Here is a 25,342-nt window from a genome sequence, read left to right on the forward strand (position 1 = left end):
GATTCATAGGCTACAGAATGGACATTGCGCCAGCAGGCATGAAAACAACATTTATCTCTTCGTACATCTCCATCAGAGCTCTTGGGTGACAAGGTACATTGTCAATGAGCAGTAATATTTTGAAAGAAATCTTTTTCTCTGACCAGTAGGTCTCAACAGTGGGCTTAAAACATTCAGTAAACCATGCTGTAAACAGATGTGCCGTCACCTGGGCTTTGTTCTTCCATTTACAGAGCACAGGCACAGTACATTTAGCATAATTCTTAAGGGACCTAGGATTTTCAGAAGGTAAATGAGCATTAGCTTCAACTTACTGTCATCAGTGGCATTAGCCCCTAACAAAAGAGTCAGCCTGTCCTGTGAAGCCACACATTGCCTTCTTCTCTCTAGCTATTAAAATCCTAGATGCCATCTCCCAATAGAAGCCTGCTTCATCTACCTTGTAAATCTGTTGGTCTTAGCTAGATCATCTGGATCACTTGCTACAGCTTCTAACATCAGCGCTTGCTGCTCCACATTGCACTTTTATCTTACGGGGATAGCGTCTTTCCTTAAATCTCATGAACTGACCAACCTATGCTAGCTTCAACCTTTTCTTCTGCAGCTTCCTCACCTCACTAAGCCTTCATAGAACTGAAGAGAGTCAGGGCCTCTGGATTAGGCTTTGGCTTAAGGGAATGTCGTGGCTGGGTAGATCTTCTATCCAGACTGCTCAAACTTTCTCCATATCTGCCAAAAAGTTGTTTTGCTTTCTTATCATTCATGTGTTCACTGGAGTAGCACTTTTAATTTCCTTCAAGAACGTCTCCTTTGCATTCACAACTTCGCTAAATCTTTGGTACAAGAGGCCTAGCTTTTGGTCTGTCTCAGCTTTCAACATGCCTTCCTCACTAAGCTTAATGATATTTAGTTTTTGATTTAAAGTGAGACACATGTGACTCCTCCTGTCATTTGAACACTTCCAGGCCATTATAGAGTTATTAATTCGCCTAATTTCAATATTGTTATGTCTCAGGGAGTAACAGAAAGGCCCAAACAGAGAGGCAGAGATGGGGAACAGCTGGTGGGTGGAGCAGTCAGAATATACACAACATTTATCAATTAAGTTTGCTGTCTTATATGGGTACAGTTTGTGGTGCCCCAAAACAATCACAACAGTAACATTAAAGATCACTGATCACAGATCACTGTAACAGAAATAATAATGAAAAACTGTGAAATATTACACGAATGACCAAAACTTGACACAGAGATCACAAGTAAGTCCATGCTTTTGGAAAAATGGCACTGATAGATTTGCTCAACACAGGGTTGCCACGAACTTTCATTTTGTAAACAATACACTATCTGTAAAGTCCAATAAAACAGTATGCCTGTATTTATTTGTCCTAGGTATATTCTTACACCATCCCATCTATATTTTTTAACCTATCCAAATTAACTCCCAAGGCAACCACATTCTTTTATCCCTGACTTTTTACAAACCCTACTTTATATTCTTGAAATTTGTTTCAATACTCACATCTTCCCATCATGAAAAGAAAAATATCACATTTCTTATAACCCTTCAATCATTCACATAGTAATATCACTGGTTTTTCAAACTGGTGAGGAAAGGACAGAATATTCAGTAGTTTATGGGAAAAATTGGCAATACATTTCGAGAAGAATGCATATTAATATGTATATCTTTAGCTCCTAAAATAAATTCATGGACAGTTAATTATTTAAAAGTAAAACACAAAACTGTGCCAGAACAAAATATAAGAACATGTCTGGTCTTCATAAGTAAATGATCTTAAGGAAACTATAAAACAAAGGAGTCATAAAGAAAAAAATTTATAGCTTCATATGGTATAAGCTAAAAGATATATAACTCTAAAAGACAAAAATTGAATGGGAGAAGATACTTGTAACATACATAAAAGGGTTTTAATGTCCTAAATAAAGACCTCTGCCAAATAAGGAAAATTAAAATAGGGCATACACAACTAACAAAAAAGAATCATAAATTTATAATTAACACAAGAAAGGATGCTCAATTCCACCAGTGATCAGAGCAAATCAAATTAAAACAATTGAGATTTCATTTTTGTCTACTGGATCAGGGAACATTTTTAAAAGATTGATAATAGCCAATGTTGACAAGATATGGTTCATAGTTGCTGGAACTGAAGGTCAATTTTGTAGTAGTTATCAAAATTTGATCTAGAAATTTTAGTTCTGGAATTATCCTATAACTACTTGCAGAAACACATAAATATAGATGTAGATCAAAGTTCATCATAGAATTATTTCTATTAGTAAAAAACTAAAGATAACTTGAAATGTTTAGGGAAGTGGCTAAATAAATTACAGTATAAACATACTATGGAGGACTACACAATCACTAAAGAGATTTCAATGGATCTAAAATCTGATGTCGAAGGATATCTATTATATGTCATTGGGTAGGAGGGAGGGAAGAGAGCAACTTTCAGAATAATATATATAGCTTGATAGTACTAAAAATTTGTATGCGTAAAGAACATTAGGTACACATACGATTTGAAAAGACAGCTGTTAAGCAAGGAGCCCTTTAATTTTAACTTTATATATTTATGTATTATCAGAATACATGTAACTATGTAATTAAAAATCATCATTTTCTATAAAAAGTAATAAATAGGGGGAAAGGTCTATCATTCACCTTAAGCAACATGTCTGCTAATATTCCAATAATTCACTTGTACCTTAAATAGCCTGCATCCCAAATGCTCTTATATCTCACTTCCTTTCTTAAATCATAAGTATACATTTTGATGAATTTTTAAATATGTATATACCAACAAAACCACCACCAAGATTAAAATACAGAACATTTCCAGCATCCTAAAAATCTTCCTCATGTGGTCTTCATGGTCCATCTCCAACCTCTATCACCATAGATTTGTTTTGCCAGGTTTTGAACTTCATATGAAATGGCCATTTACTTTAAACTAAGGTTTGTTAGCTAGCTTCCTCAGCCTGTAACATTAAGTAATTGGGTGCTATAGAAGACACTTGGAGAAATACTATAAAAGACAGAGCTACAATACGACTTACTCTAAATTTCAGACTATACAAGAAATCCACAATTAAATTTCTAATAGCTTTCAATACTCATACTGAAGAATTTTATAATGAAGGTAATATATGTTGATGGGTTTACGAGATAAATTGCATTTAGAAGCTAAATTAATTCTAACAGATTGAAACATTTTATATTCACAAAAAATCATAACAGATAAAAGTTAATACTAATACTTGTAAATATTAAAACAATATAGAAGTGAATAGAGTAGACAGGAAACAGTCCCTCATACTTAATGGGCATTTGTGATGGGGTAAAGGTTAGTGTTGCCTTTTGGGCACATTAGTTGGTAATGAACAAGAAAGCAGTGATTTTACATATGGAGAGGAACTATTTTAAAACAGATGTATCAAGAGCACTACGACAAAATACTCCCATCAATATTACAACCTCATTTTCATGGTTAAGTCAAAATGTCTTGATTCATTCAGTGACATCACCATTTTACCATCTGCCCAGACTTTCCTTAGATTTCATCAACTGCTTAAAATCATGCTGAATTTTAGTTGTCCTCACAGTTTAACCAAGTTTCTTATTTGGTTTTAGTATTCCCCACATTTTCTAGCTGCCTTTCTACCATCTCCCATCATTTTCTTTAATCATTTATTGTTTCTTAGCCTCTCAGTCATGTTACTTATACTTACATTTGAGTCACCCCTCCCTCCACATTCCCCTTCCTCTCAATCTAGTTGTTCTCTAGGCATACTCCACAGCTGTCATCTAGACACTTCTATTTTCTTGCTTTCCAGAGTTAGACCCATTGTTTCCTCAATCCTTTATCTTGGTCTACATCTGTTTTACCAAATCACATTCTTAAATAATTTCCAAAAAAAGAGTGAGATACAAATCTTGTTACCTGAAATTCTTGTTATGCTCTCCTTCTTAATTTTATTTTATATAAATATCAAATTCAAGGTTGGAAATAATTTTCCCTCAGAGCTTCTGGAAAGTACTGCTCCAATACCTTCTAACATCTAGTATCACTGATAAGAAATACAATGTTATTTTATAATAGGCTCAATGTGCTCCCAGATCCCCTTCCTCACACTCAACTCTCTTTTCCAAGGTTTAGAATCTTCATTTTAACATTGGTGAAATTTAGGTGTAGTCTTTTTTTATTCCTACATTCATCGTGCTAGGTGCTTTTCAAACTAAAATTAGTATCTTTCAACTCTAAGAAAATTCTTTTCTATTATTTCTTTATTTTTTCCACTCCACTTTTTCATTTCTTTCTTCTGGAACTGTTATTAATTAAAAATTGGACCTCTTAGATTGATTCTCTATTATTCTTTTCTCAAATTTTAGTCCTTGTTCTTCTTGTTCTATATCCTGAGAACTTTTTTTCAATCAATTTTATCTTTAACTTTCACTGAAGTTTTAATGTCAGCAATCATGCTTTTAATCCGAGCTCTTTCTTATTCTCTAAATTGCTTCTTTTTCACAGCATCCTATTCTTATTTTATGAACAGAATATATTCTCAGAGTTCTTTGAATAAAATCAAGAATTTAAAATGTTTATTTATAGAATTGTCTCAGTCTCCTCTGGGATCCCTTTTTTGACTTTAAATACTTTTTACTGTGAAATTTAACATGAATACAGAAAAGCATATAAAGCATAAATGTTCTCCTTATCATAGAGAACATTGGTATAACCTGCACTCAAAACAATGCCAGTATCCCCAAAAACCTTCCATGTATCCCTTCCTAATCATAATTCTGACCTTTCTAAAAGGTAACCATTATCTTAACTTTTGAAATAATCATTTATTTGACTTTTTATACATTTATCATCTGATACTCTCTCCCAACTGTTTTTTTTTTGCCATTGGTATATTTAATATATTAATTAAATATAATCATCTTCTCAAGTCTAGCTCAAAATTTAGTAAGATTCAACCATGTTGAGTATAGCTGTATATCATTTATTTGCACTTCTGTATGATATCCCACTGTATTAATCAATCACTATTTATCTATGTTTAAGAGTGAAGTTCTGGGTTGCTAGTGTGGGTTTCCTCCACTGAACAGCAGGTGTTCCTCCTGCTGAGTAGACCTATTTACCACTAAGTGTCTCCCTTGAGTGAGAATTCTGACAGACTGGATGCTTTTTGTGTGGGCAAAGTTAAGGAAGGATGGGCTAAATGGAAAGCTTTGCTTCAAGACCAGGAATGGGTTTATTGTAAGTTACCACACCCGGCCCCTTTCAGAGTTTTTTAATCTTTTATAAACAAATCTTTGTGCCTAAATCTTTTAATTTTCTTATAGCCCAATGTTCACATAAATATTTTAAACTATTCAGTTGACTGTAGTAAGAATGTATTTTGTAAAAATACTCAAATACACAATTCCATTCCTCTCCTCTCAGAAGAATCTGAACTTATGCTGCTGCTTTCTCATTATCTACTTGCTCCTTAACCCTTTGCTTTCTAGCTTCAGCCTATACCACATAACCAAACCAAAATGGCTCTCTATAATTTCATAGTCATTTCTCTGTCCGAATACATCAAATAAATTTTAAGTATGGGAATAAGATGATTAGATCATAAAAGAATCATTGTGGAGGTGGAATTAATAAGGGTGATATTGAACTGAGGGCCTAAATTAACCGTGGGTATAAGAAATGAAGAAATAGATGGACATGTGACTAAGAAAGCAGAAACAATAGGACTGGTACGTGTTCAGAGTGTCAGGTTTCTGGCATGGGCCAGACCACGTAGAATGTGGGTGAAATAAGAAATCAAGAGGAAGAGAAAGTTTTAAAGTGAAGATAGTGAGGTCCATTCTGTACATATGAAGTTTAAGGTACCTACAAAATATTTAGGCACAAATATCCTGTACATGTGTAGACAGAAGCTAAAGCCTAAGAAAGATCAGTATTGAAATACTGATTTCCATGAGAAGAGGTGAAAATTTTTTTGTAAAGGGCCAAATAACCTAAAGTCTCTGCTGCATATTCCTCCATTTGCTATTGTCCATAATGGTGTTTGTTTAAATAACCCTTTAAAAATGTAAACACCATTCTAAGCTAGTGGGCCATACAGAAACAGGCCACAGGCTAGCCTGCCATAGTTTGCTGATTGCTCATTTGTTTCTGACCAATATAGAGGATATAATTCATCCTATAAAAAGAAATGAGGTTGACGGGGCAAAATAGAAGGAGTAATAAATAAGAATCCCTAGGAATATGAATATTTAAGAAGTTGTGTGAAGAACAGGAAACAAATTCTCATCCCTTGAAAGTGGACTGGCCTTTTGTCTTGCTTTGCCTAACTGAACGTCATAAAAAGTAACTATGTCATTTTCAAGCCTAAGGCTCAACAGGCCTTGCATGCTCCATTTCTTTTTATGGGACTCTGATATTACCATGTAAAGCAGCATGGTATATCCTGATAGAAGATGAAGCAGAGCTGAGTTCTCCCACTTGAGGCCAAGCTAGCTTATCCAGCCTCCAGCCAACCTGTCAGCTAACAACAGACACGAACAAGTCCAAATAAGATCAGCAGAACCCAAGTCAGATCAGAAGAACCACTTAGGCAACCTGTAGATTCTAGAGAAATAATAATTTGTTTTAAGCCACTAAATATTAGAGTTTGTTACACAGCAATAGCTAATACATTGTCTGTTTTGGATTATTCCGTAGGACAGTCACTGGACCACATAAGAAATTACTTTTAGTGAAGTGGTGGGGAGCAGAGCCCACAATGCAATGTATTGAGAAGTGAACAAAAGGCAAACAAGAAAAATCAATAAATATAAACTATTCCTTCAAAAGGCTTTATCATGACGAGAAGAAGAGATATGGAGTGTTCGTCAGAAGGGGCTATGGCACTGAAAAAGAGTTAAAAGAAATAGAGAGAGGCATTTATCAATTATGATAAAGGAATTACGGAGACTAATATATAGCATAATTAAATGGGAACATCAAAAAACAAAACAAAACAAAACAAGAGTTCAAGAGTTAGTTGAAAGAATATACAGAACACAGGTCAATGGAGAAAGACTAGACAGGATAATGGACACTGCATTCCCTGAGACTGGAAAAACAGAAGTAAAACCAAGTGAGTAAGTAAATGAGTTTAAAGGTAAAGAGATTCCCTGACCTGATTTAGGAAGCAAGGTCATCTGAGTAGGGGTGAGGAAAAGGGCTTTGGTGACCAACCTGAAAAACTGTTAGAGATGTTCTAGGAATAATTTTTTAAAACCAGGAGAACAGAATAAGACATGCAAGAAACAATAACGAACAAACAAATTAACAGTTTAAACCAGAAGTTCATGACGAGGCTATGGAACAGTAGCAGTACACTATACTTTTCATGTTATTCAGACAGAAGATACAGTAATAGTTAATTCTAGATGTTAGAAAAATATAAACAATCAGGATATAACTTAAAACTCAATGGCAACCATCAGAAAAAGATGGAAATTTTATATATATATATATATATTACATATATATATAAAATTTTTTTCTTCTTCTTCAAACCTTCAGTTATTGCCTTGAGAAAATTTCCAGGCAGAGGCACAGGGATGGGGAATTGAGGCACAGACTTACAGACTTGCTGAGTTGAAAAAATGAGGCTGAGATTCCAGGAAGAATAAGGCAGCTACAGTTCATAAGTCACTGTACCTGAGAGGACAGATCTTCACAGAAAGAGAACCCCAGAGATCTGCAAAGGACCCCTCTTCAGTATTCAGCAGATTACCAAACAACACTTGCATGTGAGGAAACTACCTAAGACTGGGGAAAGAACCACATGAAAGGATTGGCAAAAACACTGCCTGATATTCACAAGAAGCCTACTGGCAATAGTGCCCATTCTTACCAGCCACGTAAGAAAAATTCATAACTCATAGGACATTTAATACTCAGGGAGATCTTTCCTCAGTAGAAGGAAAATTTAGCCCTAGACTGAGCAATGCACCAGATTTGCCTAACAAATCCTAGAAGCAAGACAGGAAAAAGGTCAAATTGTTTCCAAGTAACTGAACTGCATCCTTAAACAAAACTCAAAATTTATAGGAATACAAAAATATCTGTACCTACCAAGGTAAAGTTCACAATGTGTAATATCTAGTCAAGGATTACCAGGCATGCAAAGAGGCAAGAAACACAATGCACAATGAGGAGAATAAGGATTCAGTCAAAAGTGATACAAATTGACACAGATGGTAGAATTACCAGAGAAGAACATTAAAACTGTAATATGCAATCATCACTGTATTACATATGTTCCAAAAGTTAAGTGGAGATAAGGAAAATATAAAAGAGAGCCAAACTGAACTTTTAAAGATAAAAATTATTTCAGAGAAAATATATATATTGGATGTGATTAATAGCAGATTGGACAATTCATAAGAAAAGATTAGTGAATTTGAAGGCACTGCAACAGAAACTATTTTAAAAACTAGAAAGGAAAAAAAGAAGCATCAGTGAGCTAAGTGGAATCTCTGAAGGTGAGGGAAGACAAAAATTATATGAAGAAATAATGGCCAAAATTTTTCCAAATTTGATGATAATTACAAACTCACAAGAAAATGAAAACACAGTATATTAGAACTTGTGGGATGCCACTAAAGCAGTACTAAGGGATAAATCAATAGCATGAAAATCTATGAGAAAAGAAAAAAGTTCTCATATCAATAACCTTAGCTTCAACCTTAAGAAACTAGAAAAGGAAGAGCAAATTAAACCCCCCGCAAAAAGAAAGCAAATAATAAAGGTTAGGGCAAAAATCACTGAAATAGAGTCTACAGATATTAAAAAGACAGTAAGGGAATATTATAAACAACACTATGACAATAAATTAGGACAATGAGATGAAATGGACAAATCCTTTGAAAAACAAATTGTTAAAACTCACTCAAGAATAAATAGATAAGCTGAACAACCCTTTAACCTGTCAAAGAAATTGAAACTATGCTTAAAAACCTTTCCAAAAGAAAATGTCAGGCCCAGATGGTTATACTGGTAAATTCTACAAAACATTTAAGGAAGAAATAATACCAACTCTGTACAAATTCTTAACCAAAAAATTACAGATAAGGGAATACTTCACAATCAACTCTATGAGAGCATCATTATAATAATACCAAAACCAGACAGATAAAAAAGAAAGTTACAGAACAACATCTCTCATTTAATATAATCAAATCCAACAAAATATTTTTAAAATTTTTCAAAAGAAGATATAAGAATGGCTAACAAACATATGAAAAAATGTTCAACATCTATAATCATCAGGGAAATGCAAATCAAAACCACAATGAGATATTGCTTAACTCCAGTGAGAATGGCCTTTATCAAAAAGTCCCAAAACAATACATGTTGGCATGGATGCGGAGAGACAGGAACACTCATACACTGCTGGTGGGACTGTAAACTAGTGTAACCCCTGTGGAAAGCAATATGGAGATACCTTAAACAGATTCAAGTAGACCTACCATTCGATCCAGCAATCCCATTATTGGGCATCTACCCAGAAGAACAAAAGTCATTCTATAAAAAAGACAACTGCACCCGAATGTTTATAGCAGCACAATTCACAATTGCAAAGATGTGGAAACAACCATATGCCCATCAATTCATGAATGGATTAGCAAAATGTGGTATATGTATACCATGGAGTATTACTCAGCTATAAGAAATAACGGTGATATGGCATCTCTTTGGTTCTCCTGGAGAGAGTTGGAACCCATTCTATTAAGTGAAGTATCCCAAGAATGGAAAAATAAGCACCACATGTACTAACCAGCAAACTGGTTTCCCTGATCATCACCTAAGTGCACATTTGGGAATAACACCAATTGGGTATCGGACAGAGGTGGGGGCTGGGGGGAGGGGATGGGTGCATACCTACGTGATGAGTGCGATGTGCACTGTCTAGGGAATGGACATGCTTGAAGCTCAGACTCGGGGGGATGGGGGGGCATGGGCAATATATATAACCTGAACTTTTGTACCCCCATAATAAGCTGAAATAAAAAAAAAAAGAAAAAAAAATTTTTAAAAGAATAATACATCATAATCAAGTGTGATTTATCTTGGAATGCAGGACAGGTTTAACATTCTAAAATCAATCAATGTAATTCACTATATTATCAAACTAATAAACAAATAGATGCAGTAAAAGCATTTGACAAAATTTGACATCCATTTCTAATAAAAACTTTCAGCAAACCAGAAAAAACAAACACCCTCAACCTCATAAAGGGCAACTACAAAAAAAACCTTACACCTAGCTTCATACTTAATGGTGAAAGACGGAATACTTTCTCCCTGAGATCAGGAACAAGACTAGGATGCTCACTTTTATCACTTTTCTTCAACCTGGACTGAAGGTTCTAGCATAATACGTGTACAAGAAGCCTCAGCATAACACATATATAAGTAAGAGTCATTAAAATAAGGACATTTTTTTCTATTTTGCATTTCAGCCTCATGCATCTATTTCTATATATGTTGTAGATCTAACAAAATAATTAACAAATGAGTAGGAAAGAAATGATTTAAAAAAACAGAATTAAAGGAAATGAAATAAAAGGGAAAAAAGCAGGAAAAGGCAAAAGTCTTTGTCATCGTGATTTAGGGAAAATGTTTTTTTATCTGGGAATTATTGCTGGGGTTTCCAGACTTACTCGCAGATTACTGAGGTTATAGGACTCAGTTCCACTCCTGCCTAATTTCCAGCTCTTCGAGGCAGTTGGTCCAGTGGAAGATTATGTGCTTAATACATGAATACACAGCAGAAGCCAGAGGTCCATGGTAATTAGGGAATTATTAGCCAGTAGTTTGACTTTCTTACTTGAACCACTGACCCATGCCTGCCTACATGTCAAATTTGATGAACTGCATCACTCCAAGGTCATTTTGATATTCAGAAATTGTTAATGCATTATAAAGCACTCCTAAATATCAATGATTTGTATGATCTATCCCAGCGTGTCACGCAGTTAACAGCAGGTTTCTAACAGAAGGTATTTTTTGAAGTGTTCTTATAGGAAATTCTAAAATAAAAGCTAATAAGAGGCATTTTCAAATACATTATCTCATAAATATGACCCACATGATCATCCTATTAAATAAGTACAATTAGAACAGATGAAGAAACAGAGGCATAGAGAAGTTAAATAAATTATCTAAATTATTAAGCAGAAAGCCAGAATTAGTCTGCTAACTCCAAAGAGTATATACCATTCTCATTTTTCCCACAATTTTAAATTTAGTAGTATAAAATTTCATGAATCAGTAATGACTCATTTCCTATAGCTTCTTTAATCATTAAATGTCATAGGCTAAATCTTAAAAAAACTAGTAAAAAAAATACTAATGATTTGTCTTTAAATCTAGGTTACTTACTACATTTTTTTATATCTGCTGCCAACTACTTTTCCTGAAGGTAATTACCAGTAATTATTCTCTGTGATTGCTATGTGCATGTCACAGACATTATCATTACTCTAATTATAATACAGTTAGCCAAAGCTGAATTGTTAAATTTCAGTTCAATTAAATGTTTGTTTTGCAGACTATTTATAGATATGACAGATGTATACTGCTCAAAGATAATGGAATTTGATATACTTTTCAGAAGCTGATATAAAATATACAAAAAACACTAAAAGGAACAAATTGGACACTTTTGTAATGACGCAGCTGCTAAAGAGATATCAGGGCAGCTCCCTAGGATTTTCAAGACCTCCTGCCAAAATAACCAGTGAATAGCTCTTTCGTAACATTTTCAAAATTAATAACTGAGAGTGAATACATTATAAAGTAATTTGAATTTATTTTGTGGGGAAAAACAGGAAAGAATAAACGAGTTATCTTTTTTTGGTTGTAATTTTTTGTGGCGAAATATACACAAAATAAAAGTTGTCATTTTAACTATTTTGTAACTGTGCCATTCAGTGGCATTTATTACATTCACAGTGCTGTATAACCATCACCACTACCAGTTTCCAAACTTTATCATCGCAAACAGAAACTGTGTGACAGTAAGTCCCCATTCTCCTCTCCATTCCCCTCTCACCCAAGCCTCTGGTAACCTCTAATGTACTTTCTGTCTCTTATGAATTTGACAACTCTAGATATTTGATATAAGTGGAATCATACAATATTTGTTATTTTGTAACTGGCTTTGTTCACTTAGCATAATGTTTTTAACGTTCATCTAATGTATCAGAAGTTCATTTTATTTTATGGCTAAATAATACTCCATTGTATGTTTATATCACATTTTGTTTACTCATTCATCTGAGAGACACTTGGATTGTTTCCACCTTTAGACTATTGTGAATAATATTGCTATTGAACACTGGCATACAAGTATACGTTTGAGTCTCTGTTTTCAAATCTTCTGGGCATATAAGAGTTGAATTTATGGGTCATATGGTAATTCCATGTTTAACTTTTTAAGGAACCACCAAATGGTTTTTCACAGTAGCTGCACCATTTTACATTTTCATCAGCAATGTACAGTGTTCCAATTTCTCCACATCCTTGCCAAGGCTTATTTTTCATCCTTTTGATTATAGCCATCTTGGTAGCTGTGAGGTGGTATTTCACTGTGGTCTTGATTTGCATTTCCCTAATGACTAATGATACTGAGCATCTTTTTCATGTACTTATTTTCAATTTTCATATCTTCTTTGGAGAAATGACTATTCAAGGCCTTTGCCAAATTTTTAATTGGGTTGTCTTTTTGTTGTTGAGTTGTAGGAGTTCTGTACACATTCTGGATACATACTCTAATAAGATATGTGATTTGCAAATATTTTCTCTCATTCTGGGCATTATCTTTTCAATCTCATCCTTTGATATATGAAAGTTTTTAATCAAATCCAACTTACTTATTTTTTTTTTCTATTGTTACTTGTGCCTTTGGTGTCATACTGAAGAATCCATTGCCAAATCCAAAGTCATGAAGATTTGCTCCTATGTATTCTTTTAAGAGCTGTATAGTTTTGGCTCTTAAATTTAAGGTCTTTGATCTATTTTAGGTTAATTTTTATAAACAGTACAAGATAAGTGTCGAACTTCATTCTTTTTCATGGAGCTATCCAGTTTTCTCAATATCATTTGAAGAGAGTTATCTTTTTAATAATTGTCATCAGTGCTATACTGTTGGTCATTTCAAGGCTGGCAATTAAAAAATTGTGATTTTTCAGCATCCTAAGATTTTAATGTGGAAGAAGGTATCCTCTTTTTTATTTAAAAATATTTTCAATCTAACTTCAAAATAGAAATTCATTATCAAATTTGGATAATAAAGGTAAATAGAAAAAAAATAAAAGCAAGTGTTCAGAAAAAATCACAGATAACACTTTGGTTTCTATTCTTACAGTGCTTACTTCCTCTCTTTCTAAATATCTTTCTAGATATGTCATATTTATCTATGTCAAGTATTCTATAACATAACTTTTAATGGCTGTATATATACCATATCTGAGGGACAATAATTTACTTAACCAAATCCCTATTATGTTTAAAAACTGCACTGTCCAATGTGGCAGGGACTAGCCACAAGTAGCTATTTAAATTTAAATTAATTGAAAGTAAATAAAATTTAAAATGTAATTCCACAATCATACCAGCAACATTTCAAGTGTTTAATAACCACATGTGGCTAGTGACTACTGTATTGGACAATACAGATAAAAAATACTTTCCTCATCACAGAAAGTTCTGTTGGACAGGACTGCTTTAGAATGTTTCTAAATTATCTCTATTATAAATAACTATAGGGTTGCTGTGAATAAATTTTCACATATAGCTCTGAAAATTTCCTTGGAATAAATTGCTAGAAATGAGTTGCTAGCTCAAAGGGTACACAAATATTCAGTATGTCAAATACTCTTTGACATACTGAATACAGATTCAGTATGTCAAATACTCTTTGACATACTAGATACAGGGAAATTGTCAATTTCCTTTGTCAATTTAGTAGATGTGCGCCTGAAGCAAGCACATCTTTGTCAATGTAACAGTCAAAGAATAGTGCCTTAGTTCAAAAATTGCATTGATTTGATTAGGGGTATGGCGAAGTGGGAAAAAGAGAGACAAGGTCTCTGGTGACCAGTCTATGGAAATACTAGAAATATATTAGTCTTTATAAATACTAGTGTAGTAGAAGCAGTCTGTACTAAGGATGGGGAACTTGCGGCCTTAAGGCCACATATGGCCTTCTAGGTCCTTAAGTGCAGCCTTTTGACTGAATCCAAATTTTACAGAATAAATCTTTTTCTTTTTATTAATATATTTTTGTTCATCTTTTATATTTTTATTTAATTTTTAAAATGAACATATTTAAAATACCAAAGAATAAAATAAATTTCAATGAAATAATCCCCCCGGATTGACCAGCACAATTGGAACATTAGTAAGCCACAAAGGCTAAAGTGACGGCTGCTACATTCATGACTTAGTTCTAATTTCCCCCACCTGACTGGCACCACTACCGCATGAGGCTGGCTGGCCAGAGTTTATGGGGGTCAAGCATGCCAGTCTGTTATCAGCTTTTGACAACAGTGCACTGTGTTTCTGTTTGAACTGGAATTTGTGAATACCTGCACAGCTTGACAGTATATTTTAATTCTGTCTGCTTAACAGTCCATCATGTCAAAGATGACCAAGAGAACACTGAAGGAAGAAAACAGATTTTTTTAAACGAGGATTGGGAATTGTGATATTATTACTATGTTGTTTCTGCTAAAGATAAGGTGATTTGCTTGCTTTGTGATACTGCAGTATCAACATTAAAGAAATCTGATGTACATCAGCATTATAACACTCATAAAGACCACAAATATTTTAACTTAGAAAGAGAGGCATGAAAGGTTGTATTGCAGAAATTAAAAGATGAAAAGCAAAAGCAATGCCAATTCTTTCAAGCAGCAATAAAACCCAGAAATAATGCCATTGAAGCAACTTATAAAGCATTAATAGCTTATATACTCGGGAAAAATGGGAAGCCATTCAGTGATGTAGAAATTGTGAAAGAATGCATTGTTTAAGCTGTAGGATGCTTAGACCCTGATAATGTTTCCAAGGACAAACGAACGCCTCTTTCAGGAAGAACCATAACTGATTGGCAGCATGAATTAGCTTCAACTTAACAAAACAACTTCATGCAATAAGTTGTTCATGCAAAAGGAAAATATATATTATTCAATCACTTTGGATGAATCAGCTGACACTACTGACTCGGTGTAGGTTTTATACTTCATTTGGGTCATAACAGAAGATTTTCTTTGCTACGAAAAGTTAATTGCTTTGGGCATTCTTACAAACAGAACACAGGGAATAGGTATCTTCAACAACTTTCAAGATAGATGTTGTAAAGTTGGACTGAATTTGGTAAATTTAGTGAGCATTTTGTATAGATGGTGCACCTTCTATGACAGGAAAACACGAAGGGTTTATTGCCCAGATTAAAAAGAGTATTGACAGATCCAGATGCTCTCATTTCTTTTCATTGTATCTTGCATCAGCAAACTGTGCTAAAGCTACTATTAATATCTTAAGTGACACTTTGCAAGTTATAAGTAGTGTTAACTATATTTTTGCAAATGCAACACGGCATCATCAGTTTCACAACATGCTAAAGTTGAAAGATGAGGTATTCAGTGTGGATTTGCATTATCAATCTAAAGTGTGTTGGCTATCACAGACATAGGTGTTAGATAAAATTTTATCTCTGAGAATAGACAGTTAAATTTTATGAAGAACAGAATCAGCAATGTGAATTATTGAAAGAAGATTTCTATAGCAATGCAGCATTTGTGTGTGATATCACGTCAAACCAAAATAACCTGAATATTTCTTCGCAAGGTAAAACTAAGGTTATATGTGATATATGGCAAAAAATACAAGCATTTCAAAAAATGCTGTCTTTTTTCAAAATACTTCTTCAAAAGGAAATTTCAGATGAACATCTTCCCCAGTTAGCAAAGGTCACTGGTGAGGATGATATATAGAAATCATTTGAAGAATATGCAGCTGTTATAATCTATTAATTGGAGAATACAATGAAAGTTTCACTGACTTTCAGAATCATGACATAACACCCAAATTAGCATTTCAGTCTCACCTAGTTGGTATCACCAAGGCACCCAAAGAACTACAGATGGAATTGAGTTCTCAGTAGATGACATTTTTAAAGTCATTGTTTGATGCTAAGAAAGATCCACTGGAAAATGCAGTAGAATACCCACGCCTTTGGCAACATGCCCCAAAAATGCTTTCTTGCTTTTCAACCACTTATTGCTACAACTCTACGTTCTCCTACCTAACCCGGATCAGGATGCCCTTAAGGTCACAAATGACTGACACCCATCTAGAGGATCAACTGAAATTGCGGACCTCCCCGCTGCAACCAAACATTCAAACGCTTCCAACAAAAAGTAGACACAACAAAATCATTAAAAGGTTGTTAACTTTAAAATTGACAAATAATTTTCATTTTTTGAGATTATGAAGCACATAGTATTTAGATTTTTACAAAATAATGTGCATTTCTAAGTATATCTAATTGAAGTTTCTTGAATGTGGCCTTATCTGATTACAGCTACATTAATGTGGCCTTCCAACATGAAAAGATTCCCCACCCTTGGTCTATACAGACAGAGATGTTGTCACATTACGCTGTCTCCAAGATAATGAAGTTATCTTCACTAATATCACTTTTAGGGGTAAGCATGAACATCCATTGTTTTTTTTTTCTTTCCATTTTTGTTTTGTTTTTTCATAAACTAACTTTTCTTAGTCTATTTTTCTACTGGGTGACCACTTTTTCTTATGATCTTATAGAGGTCTTGATATAAAAGGATATGAAAACTCTTTAATATGTTTCCTACATTTGTAACTTGCTTTTTAATTGCTATGAAATGGAGGAGGTTAACATTTATATATAGTATTAACTGACACCTTTTTCTTTATGGTTTCTGCTTTATGTGACATGCTTAGAAAACACTTTCCTGATTATATATTCAATGATTTTTTAGTACTTTTATAACTTTTTCTTTTACATTTATATAGTTATACCATATACTGGCATATAACATAAGGCAGAAACTGAACATAATGTTAATGTATTATAATATTATATCATTATTATCATAACATTTCCAAATCTTAATATAAATCTAAGGAGTATTTATATACTCAAATTACTGAGTAGACATCCAATTCAGTTACCCTTATCTGGAATAAGAAAACCGCATTTTTTATTTTAGAAATGCAGCTCTCTGGATTTTGTTTTTTCAAAATATATCATTTGCAGTCAGTCTAGGCATTAGATCTTAGATTTTCTTCAAAATAAAGAGAAAAATGAGCTACATGTAAAGAATTTCAGGAAAGAAGAACAGTAAGAACCAAAAGATTGAGATCATATTTCAGATCCGTGAAAGACACAACTATATTGACCAATCTACTTTCCTTTCATAAAATAGAGGATCATTTCCTGGAAAAGAGCATAAATGATAATTTGTGGCAAACGTTTTTCCTACTCTCGGTACACACACGGGCATATTTTCTCACTGGCAGATACAGCAGTGTTTTCAATACATAAAATTAAATGACTGTTACTTTTGTCTCTTATTTACTACTTCATTATGATTTTATTAGTCTCAAAAATAACCGAATCATGTTTTATTAGGGGCAAAATTGCAACTTCTATTATTTGTTCTAGTTTACCTACCTTTTAGAAGAGAACAGCATTTATAAACCCGTAATTACTAAAATTCTGTAAGTTCCACACTTTCTTATAAACATTTATTGTTATTTTTAAAAATCAATTCCTTCAAAGATAAATTTTAAAGCTCTACTAAGAAAAATTACTCCTTGCCCCAAACAAGACACTTTCCCCTCAGGCAGAGGGAATCACCTCCACTACAGTTTCATCTAACAATTGGTACTTTCTCCTACTATGTACAACATTTATCACATTTTATTTCAACTACTTGTAAGTGTGTTTGCCTATTCTGCTAGCCTGTTTGCTCCCCAAATTCAGTCCAAGCCCTCTGTGTTCCTTCCCCATTTCCAGCCTAATCCGAGAACTTGGCATATAGCCTGGTAAATAATGGACGCCATGATACCTTCTTCTAAAATGAATGACTAGACATATCTTGTCCATGAGCAACTGCCCCCTCTTCCATATTCATTTGTCTTTCATACTCCTTTAAATACCTCTCCTAAGCAGTGCTCTTATTTACATGAAGATATTTTTTATTGAGAGTTTAAAGTATAACCCTTCAAACTGACACACTGTATTTCAGCAAAGTACTTAAATACATGAAATAAAATACTCTTGTGGACAGGATGTTTCCATTTTATTAATACAAGTAGGAAAACTAAAGCTACAAGAGATTAGAAATGTGTCAAAGGTAACAGCACTAGTAGATCAAAAGGTTAGACACTAACTGAGGATCTCTAACTCCACATAGTATACTGCTTACTCCATCAGGGACAGAATTTTCAGTTAAATAACCTTTTAACAAAGCTTCAGTGATACCAGAAATACTTACACTGACCCCAGCGCCCTGTTCTTGGATTCAAATAATTTGGATAAAGACCATTTGGACGATCCATTTTCTTAAGCAGTTTCCGAATATGCATGACCTAAGCAAAAAAATAAAATTAAGAATGCAATTAACAAAAATAAATGTTATCAAGGCTTGCTATTAATCTAGGCTTTGTGTTTTTTCCTGACTCAGAACCTAAACTCACTCTCTGCCTTTTTTTTTTTTTTTTTTTTTTTTTGGCTATCAGGACCGGTGTCAGACCTTTTTTGTGCGTGGTGGCAGAGAAGCCTTCTATTTTTAAAATGATTCACTATTTTTATAAAATAATATGTGATCATTACTTAAAAATCAAGCAATAGTAAAAGCAATACAAAGAAAAGAGCATAGACAGAAATTATTTTAAATCCCAACATCCTACCATCCAGAAATAGCCATCAGAAACCTCAGTGATATCATTTCAGACATATTCAATACGTACATATTTCAAATATAAAAACAAATAATTTTATAGAAATAGAATAACATGACGTTTGTATTTTTAAAAGTATTAAATTAATATCAATTTAATAGATTAAAAAATAAATGATGCAAAACAAATTGCTGAATTTTAAATATATTCCCAAAATAGATATCCCTAAGTTCCTAAAATCCAATTCCTGAAAGATCTCCCTGAGGTTGGAGGGGTGGGAGGGAATCATGAAATATATTAAGAGGCTGGAGACTTTCACAGGGATTTATTTTGATTCATCTCTAGATTGGCTGGATTTTGTAAGTGCTTTTTGAAAGGGGGTCGGGGGTTGGCACAAAGGTATTATATTCCTCGTATTCTTATTTGTTTGGAATGTTGTCTTTACATTTGATGGATTTCCAAAAATGATTTGGGAAAACTTTCTTTTTCAGAGGACTTCATATATACTTCACTTTTCTGGAATTGAGCACAACACTAATCCTTTTACCACACAGTTTCCCATCACCTTTCATTTGGCTAGATTTTGTCACCATTTAGTTTTAGGAATAGACTCAGGGATGCTATCTATGTTCCCTGTGTTCTTTCATGTTTGCAACCAGCACTATGTACAACAATCTCAATCTGCATAATTCCACAAACCAATTTTAGACAGTTCTAAATGATGTTTTAAAAGATAATATAATTAGTACACTGTCATCTAAAAACTATGCATAATATTAGAATTCTCTCTGTCTTTCTTCCATCTCTTTGATTTCTTTTCTCTTACCTATCTCTTTTTTTATTTCCATACATTTATTAGCTTTTTCAATTTTGTCTTCTTAGTGTCTTACTATATGGTGAACACTCTTTGTATGGTTTTCATTTTGTCCTTCATTTTGGTGGTAACTTTACTTTTTCTTATACTTTGTTACTGATAACCCATCCTATTGTCTCTGAACACTTGAATCTCTGTTTACACACTTGTTTTACAAAGATGAGGGCTTTATTGTATTTTCTCTCATGGTGATGTCTGGTCAGGATTTTCAATTGCTATTTTCTGTTAAGTACTATTTTTTTGTCCACTGTTTATTTTTCATATTCCTTCCCTTCTTTTCTGATAATATCTTTGTATAAATTCTATACCTGTCCTTCTTTTGATAAATCAGTACTATTTTTCTTGAACCACTTATTCATAAGAAAGTTTTGACATAAAAGACCAGGTAGGGTCCATTTAAAAATATGTTTTTCTAGCCTTTGCTTCCCCCCGGCCTACTGAGATTGGCAATGCAACACTGCTCATAATAGTGAATCCATCATTCATTCCTTTCCTTCATCAAAGTTTGGAGGCACAAATACAACTTGTCTGTGCGATTCTTCACTCAATACTGTTTTTCTAGCTTTTCAACACATTATGTCTAATGGGGTCCAAAGTATTCACCATCAGCCTGTCATCCTGTTCTCATGTTGCTAATGAAATTTTGGTTTTGTACCTCAAGATATACCACTTAATTTAGAGAATTGTGCTCTATTGGCTTTGTATTTTTTAAATCTGCAACCACAAACATGCTCTCTTCAGTTTACCAAACCTCTCTCTGATCGTTATTGTTTATGCCAACCTTTCTTCCTATTTTGTGATATGAAATATCAAGTACTCCTTAATTTTGTTAAAAATGGAGTTTGCAGTTCTGTTTCTTCTTGCTTCTTTTAGGTAATTCCTATGTGCTAGGTCCTCTACTTCAGAAATAGCAATGTTAGATTATCTTTTTTTTACAAATTTATTATCTTTTAAATCTCTTTATGCTTTTTGTTTTTACTGTGTATCCCCTGTCTTTATTCCATGTCAGTAATCCAGTTTTCAACTATGTACGGTCGGTTCTTTGTTGTTTTTCATTTTATTACCTATAGAAATATACCATGTTAGGTCTCAATTTGTTTCTTTAGCTCGACAATCTTTTTCAGTCATTTTACTGTTTTGTTTTTGAGTTCTGATTTTACTGAATTCAATTTCTTTCTTTTTTTTTTTTTTTTTGAGACAAGGTCTTGCTCTGTTTCCTGAGTTAGATACAGTAGCCTCACCATAGCTCACTGCAACCTCAAACTCCTGGGCTCAAGCGATCCTCCTGCCTCAGCCTCTCAAGCATCTGAGACTACAGGCACATACCACACCCAGCAAATTTTTCTGTTTTGTAGAGACAGGGTCTTGCTCTTACTCAGGCTGGTCTCGAACTACTGGCCTCAAGTGATCCTCCTGCCTCAGCCTCCCAAAGTGCTTGAATTATAGGAAGCCACTGCGCCCAGCCTGAATTCAATTTCTATTATAGCATGAATTACTCATGATGACTTTTTTCATTGACTATTTTTAAAATTTGAAACTGAGTTCTTTACCAGTTTTTTACATGCTATGTATCACACTGCTTTTGTTTTCTGGTGTGTGTTTGTACAATTGCCATGCTTTTTCTTTTCATCTTGCTTACATTTAGCAGGGTCAGCTCTGACCTGAACTTAGTTGAATTCTCCTTGAGTTCCTTCCTACTGTGTGTGTATGTGTGCATGAATGTGTATGTGTGTGTGCACACATGTGCATGCATGTTCCTCCCCTCCTGGATACAATTTGAGATATGGAGCACTAGGCAAAGCCTATGTGTTCAAGGAGGACAAAAGGTGAGAACTCTGCTGGAGAGGTAGACAATTTTACAATTGATACCCTAAGCACTGGGCTCCTTCGCAGGATTGATAGGAAATACCAGGAATTTGTTCACTCATTTTCTTTTTCCAGTAAGGATTCAGTACAGGGTGAGAAGCAAACTTAAGTACCCTTCCAGAAATCTTTTGCTTCTTTCATTTTCTTCTGGCTGCTACATGTTTATGACATGAAGTTACACCTTTCTATCTTTTATTGCTATTGATGAATTTTTGCTGGTCTTCACTATTTTTGTTGTTATTCATTTAGGCAGGAGAGGGAAAATTCCATGATCTGGTTCCATTTTGCTGTCTTTATCTGAAAATTTTTCTCAGCTGATGAAATATTTCATACACAGAAGGGAATAGATAGCTAGATTCTACTCATATCTCAAATTGATGGTTTACCACCACTCATTCACATATCACTTCCTACATCCCACATGTATTTATAGTCCTGAATTTCACATTCTTCATTATTTTGACTTTGTGAAAGTTGATTATATGAACCGGGTCATTCTTATCATACTCATTTAAACCAGATAAGGGCCAGGAGAAAAAAACACTCAGGGCGCATAGCACCAGCTCCCAAAACTAAATTTTCCACAAGCCCGGCTGCTGTAACCCTAAGACCAATCTTACCTAGTAACTGTCGAAATGACCTGCTATGACACTAAGGCCAGTTTTATCTACCCCCGTGACTCACCAATCAAAGCCTGACAGCTCCCAAAAGCTTTACTAGTGCCAATGAGTTTTCTTTCAAAACAATACATAACATTTCTCTTTCTAATAAATCTCCCAACCTTCTCTTTGCTCTTTAGACACATTGAAGACCATCCAGGTTTGTGTGTATGCCCCAAATTGCAATTCTGTGATTCTCACATAAAACTTTTAATTTAGAGGTTGGTCTCTCTCTATAAAGTTGGACTCCCACAACTTTATTAAAACCTCTTTTAAGTCCTTAAACAATATATTGTTTGGCTCTGTTTTGACCTTCATAAAAGTTGTATCATTCTCTTTTAATTGACGAATATAACATAAACTGCTAACACAAACAATGGTTCTACGTATATAATGTGGTTTAAATGTACATAACAAATAATGGAATTGCTAGATTATAATGTATATGCATATTTACTAGTTAATATTTTTTATTTCCTATTTTAAAAAATCCTTCTTTATCCCCAAAGGCATATATTTTTTTTTATTCTAAAAGTACCAAAGCTTTATCTTTTAAATGTAAGCCTTTAATGCTCCTTGGAATTAACAGTTACAATCCACAATGCTACATTTGTCCTAACAAGGTTCCACAAACATATGGGTCTGTTTAAGGGCTATATCCTGTTCACCAGTCTGTTTGTACAAATATTATACTGTCAATGTTGATTAACTGGGTAATGCAAATCTACCCAGTATATTTTTCTTCAGTCATGTCTTGAATGTTTCTCTTCTATGAAGTTTCATTTAAAGAAAAAAAGGCCACTGGAGATTTGATTGACATTGAATTGATGCTACAGATCAACTGGGGATGACTGAAATTTTTATGATATTTTTTTTACCTGTCCATGAATATAATACATCTCTCCATTTATTTAGGTCTCCTTCAATGACACTTAATAAAGTTTTAATGTTTATTTTTAATTTTCATGGACACATAATAGCTGTACATATTTATGCAGTACATGTGATATTTTGATATAAACATACAATGTATAATGATCAACTCTGGGTAACTGAAATATCCATCACCTCAAACATTTATCATTTCTTTCTATTGGAAACATTCCAAACCTTCTCTTCTACCTATTCTGAAATACACAATAAATTATTGTTAACTATAGTCACCCTACTATGCTCTCAAACACTAGATCTTACTCCTACCCAACCCCACTGCCCCTGGTAACCACCATTCTGTTCACTACCTCTACGAGCTCAGTTTTTTTTAGCTCCCGCATATGAGTAAGAACATGTGATATTTGTCTTTCTGTGCCTGGCTTATTTTCACTTGACATATGTCTTCCAGTTCCATTTATGTTGCTGCAAATAATAGGATTTCATTCTTTTTCTGTGGCTGAAAAGTTTTGAACTTTATCTTTTGTTAGATTTATTTATAGGAAATTTATATTTTTTTCCCTACCACATAAGGTATCCTTTTGTAAAATGGTAATTTCTTGCCTTTTGTAGCTGGTGTAGAGAAATGGTACCAACTTTTAATACCTACATTAAACATTGACTCAAAAAACATATTAAACTCATTTCTAGTAATTTAAATGTATACGGTTTTAATATATTAGGTAGATAATCATGTAATCTATAATTACAATTTTCTTTCTTCCTTTTCAATCTTTTTTTTTTTTTTTTTTTGCATACAGGATCTCACTCTATCACCCATGCTGGAGTGCAGTGGCCTCATCATAGCTCACTGCAACCTTGAATTCCTGGGCTCAAGCAATCCTTCTGCCTAGTCTCCCGAGTAGCTGGAACTAAAGGTGCATGCCACCATGCCCAGCTAATTTTTCTATTTTTTGTAGAGAGGGAGCTCACTTCTGCTCAGACTGGTCTTAAACTCCCGGCCTCAAGCGATCCTTCTACCTCCGCATACCAAAGCGCTAGAATTATAGGCGTGAGCCACTGCGCCCAGCCTTCCAGTTCAATTCTTAAACCTTTGTTTATTTTGTTTTTCTTGCCTTCACCCCACTGACTAGAAACTGCAACACAATTCTTTAAAAACCTAATAGTGGTTACAATTTCTCAAATAACAGTGTCTATTTTAAATACATTCTAAATAGCAAAGACATTTCTTTAGATAATTTAAAAAGAAAAAAAATAAAGGCCAGAGCCCTGATAAATATACATCTAGAAAGGCAAACATTTTAAGCATTAATCAAGTCTTTGGCCAAATCTTAAATGACTCTTTTATAACAAACAAAGAAAAGAAGGCAAGAAAACTAACCTTTTTGTAGTAAACCAGGTCCCCTGTCAAGTAGCTGAGGTGGACAAACTCCATATGCAGTGTACCGAATTCAGCCAGAATGCTGCTACCTGCAGATGCCCAGCCCCAGTTTCGGCCTACTCCACTGAATGAAAGGGAAAGTAAAATGAGACAGGATTGGGAAAAGACCAAAACAGTTTTTAATGAATACGTAAATTTTAAATAAACCGCTTAGAAATTATTAAATCTAATCATAACTTATTTACATCTAAAATTTTATTAGTTAAAAATTTGAGTAATATATCCATGTTTTAAAAATCAAAACAATATTAAAAAAGTATACAGTAAATGTATTTCACCCATTCTCATCTCCCTTCACCCCACCAGGCCCCAGATAATTACTTTCATTAGTTTCTCACATATTACTACAGAATTTTTATGCATACATAAGCAATACAAATATATATTATTTTCCTTTTTTAAACAAAACATAGCAAACTCTATACTTACTGCTCTGTACTTTGCATTTTACTCTTAAAAATACACCTTAGTGATTCTTCCATATCCGTTCACAGTTTTCTCACTTTGTTTTTATTGTAAGTGCAGAGAATTCCATGATATTAATGATTCTCAATTGGAATATTATACTCCA

General features: G+C 33.8%; 1 protein-coding gene across 2 annotated transcripts in view; it reads right to left on the bottom strand.

Annotated features, from left to right (window-relative positions):
* Nucleotides 1-25,342, bottom strand: part of MAN1A2 (mannosidase alpha class 1A member 2) — a 171,864-nt gene that overhangs the window by 44,132 nt on the left and 102,390 nt on the right. For both annotated transcript variants that reach the window (XM_069480793.1, XM_069480792.1), the window contains exons 7-8: nucleotides 24,712-24,835; nucleotides 18,635-18,728 (exon numbers count right to left, since the gene is read on the bottom strand). In XM_069480793.1, the coding sequence (XP_069336894.1) occupies nucleotides 18,635-18,728; nucleotides 24,712-24,835 (218 nt within the window). The remainder of the gene's footprint in view (nucleotides 1-18,634; nucleotides 18,729-24,711; nucleotides 24,836-25,342) is intronic.

This window comes from Eulemur rufifrons, chromosome 8 (assembly GCF_041146395.1).
Source record: "Eulemur rufifrons isolate Redbay chromosome 8, OSU_ERuf_1, whole genome shotgun sequence".
In the NCBI taxonomy this organism is placed as follows: Eukaryota; Metazoa; Chordata; class Mammalia; order Primates; family Lemuridae; genus Eulemur; species Eulemur rufifrons.